Consider the following 16,313-nt stretch of genomic DNA (forward strand, 5'->3'; position numbering starts at 1 on the left):
ACTTGTGCTCTCTCTCTCTCTCAAATGAAGAAGCAAAAATGTATTTTTTTCCTTAAGGTTTTATTTATTTGTCAGAGAGAGAGAGAGCATGAGCAAAGGGAGGGGCAGAGAGAGAGGGAGAGGGAGAAGCAGCTCCCTGCTGAGCAAGGATCCTAGTGCTGGACTAGACCTGAGCCAAAGACAGACACTTAATCATACCAATACCCAGGCCCAGCTCCCTGTTCAAATAGCAAAATTGGATATCATTTATTAGTTACAAATGATATTAGTAAAATCATTTCATAAGTTACCTAAAAAATAATCAATTAATTAGTTATTATTAATTTATAATATATCATATATAATATATAAAAGAATATATAATATACATAGTACATAAATTGTTGATTTAGTAATAATATATATTATAAATATATTGATTATACTTGATATGATATATTAATAATTATTATTATTGTTTATATTTATTAATAATAACTAATACATGACCAAAAGCTGCCATTGAAAAAGTATCCTTTGCTTTCCATGCATTTTTGAATGTAGTTATTATCATCTTCTTTTTACAGACAAGGAAGTTGGAACAAGAGAAATGAAGTAAACTGCTCTAGGTCACAGAACTAGGGAGAGCAGAGTTCAGATTGCAAGCCAGGCGTGTCTGAGGCAAGTGCCAGCATTCTTCACACACTGAGCTGTTCCCACTTAACAGCGCACCTGCAATGGTTGATTCTCTTCCAATTCATAAATATCTCATCATGGAACCGCCTACATATTCAACATTTTTTCTCCATCATAGTCCTCGCATTCAGGTGTACTAAAAAAAGTTAATGAAGAAGTAGGTCGTAGGAACCAACCTTTCTGCCACCAACTAAAGCAGCGCCCGTGCCCCGGGGATGCCCTACTCTGTAATTGCGTATAATTTCACCCAGAAGTGGAAAGAAAATGCCCACTCATTTCCCTTGAGTTAAACCCCTCACCACCCACCCATCTCCTTCTTTTGCTTTAACCAAGGTCTGATGTACATCCCTAGTGGAACGTTCCTCCCGGGCTGCATCAGCTCCCAGGGAGCAGCAAGGGTCCCAGACTGGGGCTGCAGGGTCCTGGGAGAGTTCACGTTATGCCCTTACGAGCTACTATTGCACGTACGTGCGTATCTGGACGAGCTCTTCTCTTAAAACGTTGTCTTCATCGTAAAATGTGGTCTGGAAGACACCACAGAGAAAGCTGCGTGAACAGCTCACACACCCTGCAGTGGCGAGTCCGTCTGTCTTTCCAGCCCCAGAAAGGTGGCTTTCCTCGGGACAGGGGACTCGGCTCCTCTCCTGACACCCAGCTCAGACCGCGTATTCAATGGGTGGTAGGATCTAGTCCAAGCCATTGTCTCCCAGCTATGACGGTCCCCAGAGGCAAAGACGCGAGATTCCCTGACCACGTCTACCAGGGCCTGGCTCCCGCCCCAAGTGTTTGCAGAACACCCGGCTGCTTGTTTTCAGAGCCCCAACAGCGTGGTGGGGGGGTTGGAATCAGACTTCACTACCTCTGGCTGTGCCACAGCGGGTCGGGAGCTGGTCCCACTTGCCAAATGGGAAGAACCGGGACCACCTTAAAGGGTAGTGGTGAAGGATTTATCAAAGGATACGATACCTGCAGGGTGCTTAGCATAAGGCCCGCCCCTGGTGGGGGTGGGGGAGGGTGAGACCATTTTGACGGCGAGGAAATGGGGGCGCCGGAGGGAAAGCGGAAGGGGAGGGCGAAGGCTCCGCGCGGCGCCCGGAGAGGTGGCAGCACAGCTCTCACGGGGTCCCGCCGAGATGGCCCGGCGGAAGCGTGGATTTCCTCCCGAAGCCCGGGTCGTGCGTGGGGTGACGGGCCGCCGCGGACCGCACCCCCCCCCCCCGAGCAGCGGGGACCTTTGGAGCCTTCCGCGGACGCTCCGCCCCGGAAACACGCCCCCTCCGCCTTGGCGCGCTTTTGGAAGGCTGTCCCTTGCTCGCGCAGCTCCGTTCTCTTTCATTAGCCTTGCGGCAACCCTCCTGCCCCCCACCCCGGGCGCGGCGGGTCCCCCGGGCGCAGCGATGAAGCGGACCCGCGAGGAGGTGGACGCGACGCTCCAGATTGCCAAGCTGAACGCGGCCGAGCTGCAGCCCGCGGCGCACTGCCTGGCCTTCGGGCCCGGGGCCTGCGCGGCTGCCGGCGACTTCTGCCTGCTGGAGCTGGAGCCGGCCCTGTGCCAGCAGCTGGAGGCCGGGCACAGGTGACTGCCCCGCGGGGAGACGCGGGACGGGGAAACCGGGCGGGAAACGCAGAGGGCTCGCAGCTGCCCGGAGGCCTCCTCTCCAGCGCGCTGCCTTTCTAACGAGGGGTCCACGCCAATGCGGGTCCGTCCACGTAGCTGGACTGCGGTGATCCAGGGGACTGGCCCAGCTCATCTGGGGGGAACACAATGGGAAATAGAACCTCAGTGAAGTTTTGGAGCCCTGAACACTGATGTCAGGATCTGCGCTGAACAATTGGCCATTCTAGCTTAAAATCCGGTGCTGCTATCTAATATTTATATAGAGTTCTCCTTGCCTTCCGCTTATATTCCACTATAGGTCGGACTAGTGTATGAGTTGAAAGCCGTTCTTCACGGTTGGTCATTGTGGGAGGCCTCCAAAAGCCGACTCGCGTGGGGCTGTTTAATGGAAATCTGAAGCTGTTTCTCATTTTGGGTCAGCTACGCATGGGCTGCAAAGCCATGGATAAGAAATACAGAGAAGACGTCTAGAGATTCGTTCAACTTTGTGCACGCCCAGCATCTGGAAAAGGAGTTAGGGGCTCTGGTTTGCTTCTCTTCTGCAGCACCCCACCTCCAACACCTGTATCTTATGAGGCTGTTCTCTTGTAGATTTCTTTAACTTGAACTCTTCAGGCTTTCAGTTTTCACATTTACTCGTCTGACGCTGTTATAATTAACGGGCCTTCTGCAGATGCTAGCCTCGAAGGATCTTTAAGGAAGCCTAAGCGGAGCCTCATCCGTGGGTTTTCATTCCAGCTGAGTTGGGGAGGGGGCGGAGTTTAAGAAAGGACTTCAGGTGTGCGGACTTGCTCTTATACAGTGACTGTTCATCCTCCTGGCAATCCAGAAGGACCAAGAAATGCGTCCAAGAAATGTTTAAAAACCTTTTTGCCAGGGGACGGGTAGTTGCTTTAAACAAAATATTGAAGCATGGATAGTGCAAGGTGGAAATAAATGTTGAAGAGTGGGTACTTGGAACCTAAGAGTTTTTAGCACTAGGAAACTCAAAAAAGAAAACCTACTTATTTTCACTTAAATTAAGTCTTAACTTTATTTTATTTTGTTTTCTTAATATTTATTTATTTATTTGGCAGACAGAGATCACAAGAAGACAGAGAGGCAGGCAGAGAGAGAGAGGAGGAAGCAGGCTCTTTGCTGAGCGGAGAACCCAATGCGGGACTCCATCCCAGGATCCCGAGATTATGACCTGAAGACCTAGGCTTTAACCCACTGAGCCAACCAGGCGCCCCAAGTCTTAATTTTAAAAAGCCTCTACATATTCTTCTGTTTCAGGGTTTATTCTGATTTCTTTAAAAGAGGTAACTAGTGTGTAAACAAAACTGCTCGAGCCTCTGCCCTGTCAATGCCGTCATCTTTGTCCTTAGTCTTTCTTCTCCTTGCGCACTTCTGTCCTTCCCGTCCTCTTCTGGCTCTTTCCCCCCCGTGAGCCTTTGCCAGAACTTTTTTACTGCAGTTTGTAAAAACATGTTTTTCCTCTTTTTTTCATTCAGCGTTGCAGTTCTCTTTATAAAGTCCCAATTTCTTTGCAGCAGAGCTGAGGAGTAGGTTAGGGTGTGCTGCTTTGATTGTGAGGGGGATATTCAGAACAAAACAAGAAGAACCACTCTTAGGTGGGTACCAGGACCAAAAGTATAATGATTGTCTGAGAGACTATTAGAATTCTGGCTTCCAGCCCAGCCTGGCAGATTGGGATCCAGTTTTTTAACAAGATTCTTGGGGTGGAGGGACAGACAGAGCCTCAAGACTTAATTTTACATTCTACAAGCCTAGAGGATTTTGGAACTGTTTATGATGAAGGTGTCTGTAGGTGTCTCAGTAAACCCTGTATTTTCTCTTCCCATTTTCCTGCAGCCTTGTGATTCGGGGTGACAAAGATGAGCGGGCTGTCCTGTGCAGTAAAGACAAAACGTATGACTTGAAAATAGCGGACACTTCCAATATGTTGCTTTTTATTCCTGACTGTAAAACTCCGGACCAGCTGAAGAAGGAGGAAACTCACTGTAACATTATTCACGCTGAGGTACTGTTCTCTGCCTTCTAATTTATGTGAGAATCACAACACCTGTGCTAATACTGCTTTTAATTAAAATCTAGGTATGGGGGCACCTGGGTGGCTCAGTCGGTTAAGTGTCTGACTCTTGATTTTGGCTCAGGTCATGATCTCAAGGTCTAGGGCTTGAGCTCAGCAGGGAGTCTGCTTGAGATTCTCTCCTCTCCCTCTGTCTTTAAAATAATAAATAAATAAATCTTAAAAAAAATCTTTAGTATAATCACAGGGAATCTGAAAAGTTCTCTAATACAATTTAAAATGTCTCGGCATTGTTTGGAGTCTTGTGAAGTTGGCTTATTTTCCCTATTGGATTTTTAAGTCATAGGGAAGATGACCATTTTCTGCAACATGGAAAGTTTGTGATTAGGTGACATATTCTAAAAGTTTTACATATTTTTAGTGAGTCTTGCTGGAGATATGTTTGAAAGGAGGCTCCCTCAAGCCACAACTAATGCTTTAAGTAATGTTTACGAGGTGAAGAAACGAAGAAATTTGAATTTTTGAGGCAGGTGTGTTTCTCACCTTTGAAGTTGGTTTAGCTCATTATGGCCTCTAGCCATGCATAATAAATTCTTAATTATCATGGAGACTACTGATGACTGATACCAAATAGAAGTTTCCATCCTGTCTAGATTCTTACACATGTCATGATCCAAACACAGCCCTTAATTCTCTTGGAATGACTTTAGGCCAATGACTGCCTAAGAATTGGAATAGAAATAAGGGAAAATACTGGGAAATGTCAGTGATCCATCATGTTGCTAGAACAGAATAACTTCTAGTAAATTTTCTTTTTTTGGTGGGGGGGTGGTTCTGTATTTCAATTGTAATTAACTAGAAATATGGGCAGTTCAGTCTTTTGTAAAAGATGTTATTTTTTCATCATGTACCTGTTTCGTAGGTGTTTTTGCAGGTGTATAACGAAGAAGGAGTACCTCTGAGCTCTTGTTAAGGGAATTCTGTGCATTGAGACTGAGGAAAGTGTCACAAAGATCTACCAACTGAAGTTTTTTTGTTTTAAAGATTTTATTTTAAAGATTTATTTATTTGAGAAAGCGTGTGCTTTCTCTCTCAGGGGGACAGAGGGAGGGGCTTGTATGAAATTTTCTTTTAGAAAGGCTCCTGAACGGTTCTGTATTTATATTTTCTAGATCTTTGGTTTTTCTAATAATTATTGGGAATTAAGAAGATGCAGACCTAAATTAAAGAAGCTAAAGAAACTTTTGATGGAAAATACTTATGAAGGACCCGACAGTCAAAAAGAAAAGGATTCAAATCATTCAAAAGTAAGACTTATTTTCATTTTTTTCTTTGAAATTTGAAATTTCTAAAAAATAGAAATATAATTAGAGCCACTTAATGGCGACATTCTTACTTTTACTGTTTATATTATGAAAATTTCGAACATACCCCAAAGCAGAAAGACCCTCCCCCATATATTCATCACTCAGTTGAATATTTAGCAATATTTTGTCAATCTTGTGGCTTCTGTCTCTGCTATGTCCCACCTTATTTTTTTTTTCCCTCCTTTTTCTGGAATACTTTAAAGCAAATGCGAGATATCATGGTGTCATTTACATAGCTGAAAGCTTCACGTGTTCCTAACTATGGAATACATTTTTTAGAATTATTTTTTATTTAATTAAAAATATAATTAGGGGCTCTTCAGGAAAGACATTATGGAAGTGGAAAGTATTCTTATTCTCCTGTGAGAACTGATCGATTCATGGAAGTATGGAAAAATATTTACAAGCTAAGTCAAAAAAAATCTCAAGTTTTTAATATAATTCAAAATTATAGAACTGTATGGGCGTTCTGAAGACTGTATTGATGTTAGTTCTCGTTTTCTTCATCGACTGATTTTTTTTCCTTTTTCTTTTTTTCCTATAGACCAGATAGTTCACTCATTTTATTTATTTATTTAAAGATTTTATTTATTCATTTGACAGAGATTATAAGTAGGCAGAGAAGCAGGCAGAGGAGGTGGGGGAAGCAGGCTCCCCACTGAGCAGAGCCCTATGCGGGGCTCGGTCCCAGGACCCTGAGATCATGGCCTGAGCCGAAGGCAGAGGCTTATTAACCCACTGAGCCACCCAGGTGCCCCAGTTCACTCATTTTAAAGTGCTTTTAATTCAGTGGCTTTAGGAAATACACAGAATTGTGTGGTGAGTCACCACAATGACAATCAGAACACTTAAATCACCCCAAGGAAACCCCGTACTTCCTACTTTTAACTGTTACCTTCTAATCTTACTTTTTCCTACTTCCCTCTCCCACTCAGCCCTACTTACAAAACTGTGGCTATAGTCGACCTCACAAAGATTGACCCTATAGGGCGCCTGGGTGGCTCAGTGGGTTAAGCCGCTGCCTTCGGCTCAGGTCATGATCTCAGGGTGCTGGGATCGAGTCCCGCATCGGGCTCTCTGCTCAGCAGGGAGCCTGCTTCCCTTCCTCTCTCTCTGCCTACTTGTGATCTCTCTCTGTCAAATAAATAAATAAAATCTTTAAAAAAAAAAAAAAAAAAAAAAGATTGACCCTATATTTTCTTCTTAGATTTCATGTAATAATCATTACCCGTTATCAGAAGAAATTGAGCTATGTATAAATACTGTCTTAATCTGTTCTATGTATCTATTCTCCCAAATTCAGTGAGTCTAAAAATATATTCTTCAAAGGCCTTAAAGTGTTTTTTGTTTGTTTTTTTTTTTCCCCTGGTTTCAGTATACAACGGAAGATTTGCTTGATCAAATTCAGGCAAGCGAGGAAGAAATAATGGCCCAATTACAAGTTCTAAATGCCTGTGAGATTGAAGGTAGCGTTACTTACCATAATTATTCAATGGAATTAATCATGTAAGGAAGAAATTTATGGACATTTTCATCCCACTGCATATTATCTATTTATCTAGTTATCTTTTGGTCTTAAAGCTTAGGTTAGGGTTAGGGTTAAGGTTAAAAAAGATATACTTATTTTTTTGGATGGGAGATAGAGGCTACATGTCATGTTTACATGAAGAGGTCCAACCGACTGGTGAGTCCAGCCACTCCTAATGGTGCTTTTCCTTGAGGCACAGTTGATCCTAAGCCTTGGAAATAAAGTTTTAAATTATGGATGCCTGCCGTTAATTGCTATGGTATAGGAGTACCATGAATGTTGAGGTTAGAAACCAATGGATTTTAATGCCACCCTCTTCATTTTTCACTTCTTGCATGGGGATGGATAAAATTTTGGTATGTGTCGAGGGGCGCATAGTTTATTCCTGGCGTTTTCTCAGTCGACATCACACACCATCTTTTCTAAGGTCGCCTTTATTTTTTCAGACTAGCAATAGTAACATTCTCCCTTGGAAATGGTGGATTTGTACTTGATCTGTTTCTCCAGGGAGGATGGTGTTGCATTCGGGGATCAGTTGGCATTTTGTGATTTCTCAAGACAGGGAAAGGTATCTTGATGCCCAACCTTTATCTTGCCATTGATTCATATTGTACCTCTGAGTCTGTTGACTCTTGAGTGACCTAGGCCCCTTTATGAGCACGAGAACACCTCTGCAAGACATCTAGAGGAGAGTTACAGCCATGCCAGTGCCCCAGAGTGGAAATCACTCTGTGGGATATTCAACCTACAACCTTTGCCTCTTTTGTACAGTGTTCTAATGAAATCACTGAACCAGCTACAGGTTCCCGCATTTCCATTTAGATTGACAAGATTGCTCTGAACTAATTATTAAAGCACTTGAAAAAATCAGTGTGAGTCATAGGTAAGGTACTTTTTAAAAACCACTTGGGTTTCCCTCCAGACACAATTTGTAATGATGAGGAGAAAAGCATAAAAAGAAGTGTTTCCTCTAAAGAAAACTAAGATTCTAGTATCTTTTTTGTATTGGGCAAGAGCACACTGCTTCTTCATCAACCTACTAGCCAATTAATTTGCTTACAATGTCCTTTGTAACTATTACTTTGGGAATTGGTAGGTTATTGGAGGCTTCTTGAATTTGATTATGAGATGAAACTTCTGAATCATGTAACTCAGCTTGTGGATTCTGAATCTTGGTCTTTTGATAAAGTTCCTTTGAATATTTGTCTTCAGGAGCTTGGACCCTTGGAGCCAGAGTGAGTATTTTAATCACTGTCCCTCCAACTTGCTTAAAGGAAAGAAAATTATTTCCCGGAGTGGAACTAAAATAGGGCGTAGACTATTAATATTTTGATGTCTTACAGAAATTTAAAAAATAATATAACCAGGAAGGACTTAGAAGTTTTAGTCACTGGGCTGAGTAAATATCCATCATCTCTGTTTTGTTTGTTTGTTTTACTACCTTAAAAAAGACAGAGGCACCTGGGTGGCCCAGTGGGATCTGCCTTTGGCTCAGATCATGATCTCAGGGCCCCGGGATGGAGCCCAGCATCAGGCTCTCCGCTCAGCTGGGAGTCTGCTTCCTGTCCCCCCCTCCCCTCGGCCCGCCTCTCTGCCTGCTTGTGATCTCTGTCAAATAAATAAATAAAATCTTAAAAAAAATACAGTGTCCTTGCTACAATTCATAATGATGCTTTAGCTATCTTATGATAATAAATGTATGCTCACATAATTCATGAAAAAAAAAAAATGTTTAGTATGGGCCTGTCATGTATTAGCTTTCCAGTATATTGTACTTAGTTCCTGCTGTAAAAATTTTAATTGGCAACCAAAATCACTTAGTATGTAAAATCTCAAATTTGTATCTTAAGTTTTTAGTTAGCAATGGTGTTTAAGATACAATGCCTAAAAATGTATTGACAACTTTTCAAAGGAGTGTTTTAAATTTTTCAGGGCAATGATTGAACACTGTCTTAAATGTTACGGGAAGAAATATGTAGAGGAAGGTAAGATTTGGAAAGTATTTTAACTTGTCTGTGTTCAAATTGGTACACCTTTCTGAAATGTGCACCTGGGTTTGTGGGAGGTGAGTTGGGTGTAATTTTTCCTGAGAAATTTCACTGGGGAAAAAGAAACCGGAGTAGTGCATTGAATGGTCAGAAGACCATAGGAAACAACCTTTTCCTTAGGTGAAGTTTATTTTGCATTGAGTGCTGATAAAATTTGCAGAGCAACAGCACAGATGCTCCTTCAAAATGCAGTGAAATTTAACCTGGCTGAGTTTCAAGAGGTGTGGCAACAGAGCGTTCCAGAAGGAATGACAACGCGACTCGATCAGCTTAAGGTGAGGTTAGTGGTGGGGATTGCTGCCATAACGCAATGGGTTTTCATTCGTTACTGGGTGACATGAAATCTTTATTGACACTGTGAGTTGGGAGCCACTTTATTTTCCAAGCCACCGTTTCCGTTAGGAGCCGACGATGCATTCAGTCTGTCACTGCTTTGAGAATGTTTCTGTCACCTTGGTGAGGTCCTTCAGGCTGGTGTACAGTTAATCCTTCTTCCTGCCCCTGGTGTATTTCATCTTGCTGCATTTGTCTTCCCACCAGCACTGTCGGAACCCGAAGTGCCATATTTACATGGCTGTAAAGAGCAATGGTGTCCCTCCGATCCATTCTCTGCAGTGCTGCTAGAATGACTTGGAAAATGTCAGTGGATGAGACGAACGTCATGCTTAATGATGTAATGGTTGCCCGTAGCATTTAAGATAGACAATCCAGGAGGGCGCCTGGTGGGCCCAGTCGGTGAAGCATCTGCCTTCGGCTCAGGTCATGGTCCGAGGGTCCTGGGATCGAGTCTCACATCAGGCTCCCTGCTCAGCGGGGAGTCTGCTTCTCCCTCTCCCTCCTCCTCTACCACCTGCTTGTGTGTGCGTGCGTGCATGCCCCCTCTCTCAAATAAGTAAAATCTTTAAAAAAGAAAAAACAAAATCCAGGACCCATATCTTGGCCTGCAAAATGCTTCATCATCCCCCTAGAGCTCCATCTCCTCCTGCTCACTGTGTTCCAGTCTTTCAGGTTTTCAAGATCCTCAAGCTCTCTCCCACCTGAGGACCTTCACACAAGGCTTTTTGTTCTAGAACAACCTTTTTTGTAGTTTTGCCTTGCCACCTCCTATTCCTCTTTGAGTCACTGCTTCAAGGAGGCTTTTCTTTTCTCTAAAAAAAAATGTCTCCTGTTGACTTCACCGGAGCACCCAATATTTTTCCTTCATGGCGCTCACTGCTTAGCTCTGGGAAAATATTTAATTATGTGAGTTTTCCACTCTCCATGGTGATAGAATTTTCTTCACTGTTGCTTGTTAATAGTGTCGTGTATGCTCAGTAAGTGTTTGTTACAGTGTGGAAGGATTTGCTCAATACTGAGAGTTCCTACTACATCCAGGCATCATGCTGGATGCTGAGAAAAAGATGCCACATGCCATCAGGGTCCTCAGCCTGGGCTCTGGCAGTGGGGGTGCCTCTGACATGCATAAATCCTTTCTTACAACGTAGCATGATCTATGTCACGGGAAGGGTGTGTACAAGGTGTTATGGGAGCAAAGGAAGGGGACTTCTGCATCTCACTGACTGGTTGATCGGGGATGAATTCCTGAAAGCATGGCTGTTTGAGCTGCCGAGTTTGAAAGGATGAACTATGAACTCTCTAGACGGAAGGGCAGGGATGAGGACCCCGGAGAGCCTGTTCCAAGGCATGGAGAGCGAGCAATTGGGCACGATTGGTAGAGATGCAGGACTAGAATAAAATGTGCTGGTGAGTCAGTGAGGGACACTAGGGTCTGTGCGAAGGGATAGAAAGCTCTTGGAGGCCTTTTAGTGACATCAGAAGAGAAGACGACCTGATGAATTTTGCCTTTTGGAAAGAACACTGTGACCTTGAGGATGTTTGGATGGAAGGTTGGCTAGATTATGAAAAAGGAGAAATCTCCAGGCTTTCTACAGTTACAGTTACTTGTAACAGAGAAAGTGCTGGCCAAAGAAATTAGGTGATGAGGAATGGTTAAGGGAAATGTTGAGGCCTTAAAATCTATGTGATTCAGTGATCACATAGGTATGGGGTTTGAATAATGGAATCTAGGATAATGCCCAGAGTGTTCATGGTTTCCTAGGATAACGGGACTAGAGCAGGAAACTAGAGCAGTTTCCTAGGATAATGGGACTACTATCAAATGAGTTCTTAGATAGGTTTAGATAGGGTATAGATACTCCCTCAGAGGAGTAATTTGAGTTGAAGGTGCATGTGTTGCTGTCATTAGCGAGTAGTGTTTGCAGTCTGAGGGTGAGTCGGGTGAGTTGAGACACCCAGGACAATGACCTTGAACCAAGTTGCGGTAGCAGGGTAGGAGCCAAGTGAACTGCAACGCTGAGTTAGGAGGAAAATGATAAGACGGTGATGTCAGCGATGGAGATTCAAATAGGGAGGAGACAACATCAATAAAGAAGACGGCTAGCAAATCCAAGGAAGGGTGCCCCAAGATTTGGCAATGACAGGTCATTGGTGACCTTGAACTAGACCTATCCTGATAAACTGAGCAACGGAAGTCAGATTGTTGAAGGGAAAACGAGAATTCACCGTCTAAGGGAGCTCTTTTTATGAAAAACGCTATTGAGGGTCTCTCCTAGAGGAGGTGGAAGTTTGTGGAAGTTTCACGTAGCTGACGTCTTGAGTGGCTTGGGCTCAGCCAAACCTAAAGGTAAAAGAATGAGTTATATTTAGACACTAAGCCATTATTCTAACTGCCGTTTTTCATTTCATTTTTTTAAAATAGGGTTTAGCCTTGGTGGATCGACACTCGAGACCAGAAATCATATTTTTGCTAAAAGTAGATGATTTGCCTGAGGATAATCAAGAACGTTTTAACAGTCTCTTCTCTCTAAGGGAAAAGTGGACAGAAGAAGACATTGCTCCATATATTCAGTAAGTAATTTACCAAAGTGGATTTTGAGGATTTTCGTTTCTTTCTCTTTTCTTTTTTAAAGGTTTTATTTATTTATTTGATAGACAGGGATCACACGTAGGCAGAGAAGCAGGCAGAGAGAGGAGGAATCAGGCTCCCTGCTGAGCAGAAAGCCCAGTGTGAAGCTCGATTCCAGGACCCTGAGATCATGACCTGAGCCAAAGGCAGAGGCTTAACCCACTGAGCCACCCAGGTGGATGCGATGGTTCTTTTTATAAAGAGATTTTATAAAGAGATTTTTATAAAGAGACTTATTATTAGGATTTTTTTTTTTTTTTTGAGTATTCCCTGAGGACATGGCTTCCTCTGAAACTTTTTCAAGTGGTGGCTGTCTTTTCTGTCATTATTCACCTCTGATCCCAGAGGTGGGAATGTGTTGTCTTTCTTCCTCATGCTGCCTCTAAAACCACTTCTCTGCCCTTCTTCCTACCAAACTGTAGCTCTTCCAGGCCAAGTTAGACTACATGCCCCACTATGGCTCTAAAGCAGGCCCTCTCGCTGATGGACACCCCTCCCCCTTTCCTGCTGCCTCGCTTTAACATTTCCCATAGACCAGATTGCAGGAAAACGACCTAGCTCGTTGGTCACTGTTTACAGGACTCAAATCTCAACTGTACTAATGCTGCCACCTCTTCACTGTGTCTCAGCTCTCCTGTCCTCTCTTTACCCAGGCTGGACGTAGAAACAGGTAAGAAGAGACAAGAACAACATCTTTCCTACCATTAAATCTGCCAGCCTCCTTGGATTATGTCTGCACAAACGTCCTTTGCAGTCCTTCCTCTATAATGCATGAACCATCCCTGCTTCTGCTCCTAAGGCCAGTCCTTCTTCACTAGATCCTTCCCTCTGGCCTCATTTTTTAAAATACCCTTTTTTTTTTTTTTTTTTTAGATTTTATTTATTTTTTTGACAGATGGAGATCACAAGCAGGCAGAGAGAGAAAGAGAGAGAGGAGGAAGCAGGCTCCCCGCTGAGCAGAGAGCCCGATGTGGGGCTCGATCCAGGACCCTGGGATCATGACCCGAGTGGAAGGCAGAGGCTTTAACCCACTGAGCCATGCAGTTGCTCCATCCCTCTGGCCTTATTAAACACGTACCTCCTCTAGTTATCTCTGTCCCCCCTTTTGTTATTGATGTCTCCCTACCTGCTGTATTATTCCCATCAACATATGGGATTCTGTACTAGTGCTCATTTTAAAAAACAACAACCTACTGGACCCCATACCTTCTGCTCTGTTTCACAAGAAATTCCTTTTGAAAGTTTGGGCACTCATTTCTGCTTCTTTGTCTCCCATTCTTTCCTTAACCTGTTGGCATCTGTCTTTCTTACATTTCAGCGGTCAACCATCTATCCTTATTTACTTGGCCTCTTAGAACTGTTGGGACACTGTGCACCATTTTCTACTTGAAGCACACCGTTTTTGTCCCCCCTCTCTCAAGGCAGCTCCTTCTGTCTCTTGCTCAGATGTTCCGGTTCTTTACAACCTGTAAATGCTTCTGAGCTCTGGGACTGTTCTTGACTGTCTGCTTTTCCATTTGTATTTTTTTCCTTGGTGCCCTCATCTAGACCTGGATTTAAACTTAATGACTTCCTAATTTTATCTTCATATTTGAAGATATTTCCCTGAGTTCCAGTTTCTCTTACCTGGCTCTCTATTGAACACGTCCACTGGGATATCTAAGAGGAGTTTCAAACCAGACATGCTCACAACAGAACTGTGGTTCCACCTTGTCCTAACCCTATCTTCCACCTCTCAGTGACATCACTACCATTAGTCCAATTACTCAAGCAAAACATCTGGGAATCATACTCGTCTTTTTTCTTTTTTCTTCTCTCACTCTCTGGTTCAAACTATGAGCAAATCCTAATGGGTCTTCTAGGACCTGCCTCTGAATTGGTGTCCCTACTTATATTTTTCCCTCTTCTGTCCTATGCTTCAGACTTTTTATTTTGGAAAATTTCAAATGTTCAGAAGTGACAATATAACATAATGAATGCACCAGGTACTCACCACTTAGCTTCCATAATCATCAACTCCATTATTTAAAACTTAGATCATGTTCTGCTTTTATGTTAATGAAAACCCATCTAGTGACTTCCCTTTATACTTAGAATTAAATCCCAACTGCTCCTTTCCATGTTCTTTAAAGCCTGTATGACCATGCTGTTGCTCCCTTCTCCAGCTCCTGTCCCTTCATTCTTTCTTTACCCATACATTCCAGTGATAGTCCTTCTCCTCTTTGGGGTACAGAAGATGAAGCTAAAGTTCAGGGAGGGTGGGTAACATAGATAAGCACCCACAGGTAGCCTGGGACCCAGGGTCTCTGTCTATACCCTCCTATATTGCATGGCTTGTATTTCTGATTTGGAGACTGTGTGATACAGTGGTGAAAAAAAATTGGACTTAGAAGTCATGCAGACCTGGCAGCGAAGTTTGGTTCCATTCTTGACTACCTGAGTTCCATATGTAATGTGGGGTTAAGTGATATATTACTGTTACTCTTTCTGTGGTTAAACAAGGTAATAGGTGTATAGTACCTATTTCAATTAAGGCTTAGTAACCACTCCATACCCTATCTCTCCCACAAACACACATCCTTATGCTTGTTGGAAAGATGGATATAGTTAAGAGATACAAGTAATTAACACTATGAGTATAGTATATATATAGTGTATATGTATATGAATATAATGAGTATAATATATATATAAATAGCTCTATGAATATTCATGCTATTCATTTGGTTTTTTTTCCCCACAGAGACTTGTGTGGAGAGAAGCAAACCATAGGTGCATTGCTCACTAAATATTCTCGCTCGTCAATACAGAATGGTGTTAAAGTTTACAATTCAAGAAGACCCATTTCTTAAAAGAACAGTCTGTTCTTTGGGACTGAAGTTGCTTCATAAAGTTGATGGTTATAAGAAAAAGATTCTTGCATATATTTGCATATACAGATTTTAAAAACATACTTTGAAACGTTTTTCTCCTAATCCTAAGTGTTTTGAAACTACGGCTCTTTTTCCCTTAAATGAAATAGGACATTTATCTTTCAAGTTATTTTTTTATTATGCATACAGACTAAATTAAATAACGACAAAAGTGTTGTTTTCTATATTTAGTATATCTTGAGTCTATATGGTTTTATTTATAGAAAAGTGTTGGCCTTTTTTATATTTAAAATTGCATTCCTTTAGGATTTGACGTCCTAATAGTTAACAAATTTAAAGGCTTTTTTCAGAGAAGTAAATAGTAATACTTTCCTAGAAAAACTATTTGTTCACTAAAATGTCATTTCTCAAGTGATTTCCCCTCTATTTTCAACATTCCACCAAGACAGAGAGTCACTAGATCCTCTGTTATCTAAATTAGTCATTTACATTGATGAAGTTGGCCTGGTAATAGCTGCTATGTTGCCTGGCTGATGTCCATGTGAAATGGGTGTGATCCTCAATCTTACATGAAGAATACTCATAGAGCAATTTATAATCCTGTAATGGAGAAAAGGGACACGGCTAATACTGGAAATCTACAAGTAATGTCTAATGGGTTTGGAATGCTTGATAAAATGCCTTTATAGCTCTATTTTCCTGATTTGTATTCATTTGACCAAAGTTCAAATTAATTTTAACTTTGCTAATAAGCTTGTCACCAGGACAGTTTGAACGGTTAGGCGAAAGATAAATCTGATCCAAGGTTAAAAAAAAAAAAAATGTTAATGGGTAATCCACAATTACCTAACCAAGATTCGACTGTTCCTGAAATTTGCAACTGTTTTATTCTCTTGTACATAAATTGCACATGTCGATGGTTTCAAAATATTTGTCGTTTCAATAAACGTTTTGTATCTATGTGCGATTATTTAAAAAAAAAAAAAAAATATCGAGGCAACAGTACCTAGTGAGGCCTCTGAGTTAGGACTACCTGGGTCTAATTACAGGTCTCACAGCTACAGTCACTGGGGCTCAATGAGTTCATGCTGTCCCTTCACTCAGCAAACCGGCGGGACCCTCTTCTCCTGGTTTCATGTGCTCCTGGTTCTAAGACCCCACCCCCATTCCCCGCTCCGCTCTTCCCCAACCATTATATATTTCCTAA

At 42.4% G+C, this 16,313-nt stretch overlaps 1 protein-coding gene across 1 annotated transcript; it reads left to right on the forward strand.

Annotated features, from left to right (window-relative positions):
- Nucleotides 1–1,811: 1,811 nt before the first annotated feature.
- Nucleotides 1,812–16,066, forward strand: DSCC1 (DNA replication and sister chromatid cohesion 1). Its single transcript, XM_059165720.1, has 9 exons — nt 1,812–2,251; nt 4,148–4,316; nt 5,498–5,632; nt 7,068–7,158; nt 8,317–8,455; nt 9,153–9,205; nt 9,389–9,543; nt 12,027–12,175; nt 14,977–16,066. The coding sequence occupies exons 1-9, from the start codon at nt 2,073–2,075 to the stop codon at nt 15,083–15,085; spliced, it is 1,179 nt and encodes a 392-aa protein (XP_059021703.1). The 5' UTR covers nt 1,812–2,072; the 3' UTR covers nt 15,086–16,066.
- Nucleotides 16,067–16,313: the final 247 nt, after the last annotated feature.

The sequence above is a fragment of the Mustela lutreola genome, chromosome 3, assembly GCF_030435805.1.
Source record: "Mustela lutreola isolate mMusLut2 chromosome 3, mMusLut2.pri, whole genome shotgun sequence".
NCBI lineage: Eukaryota > Metazoa > Chordata > Mammalia > Carnivora > Mustelidae > Mustela > Mustela lutreola.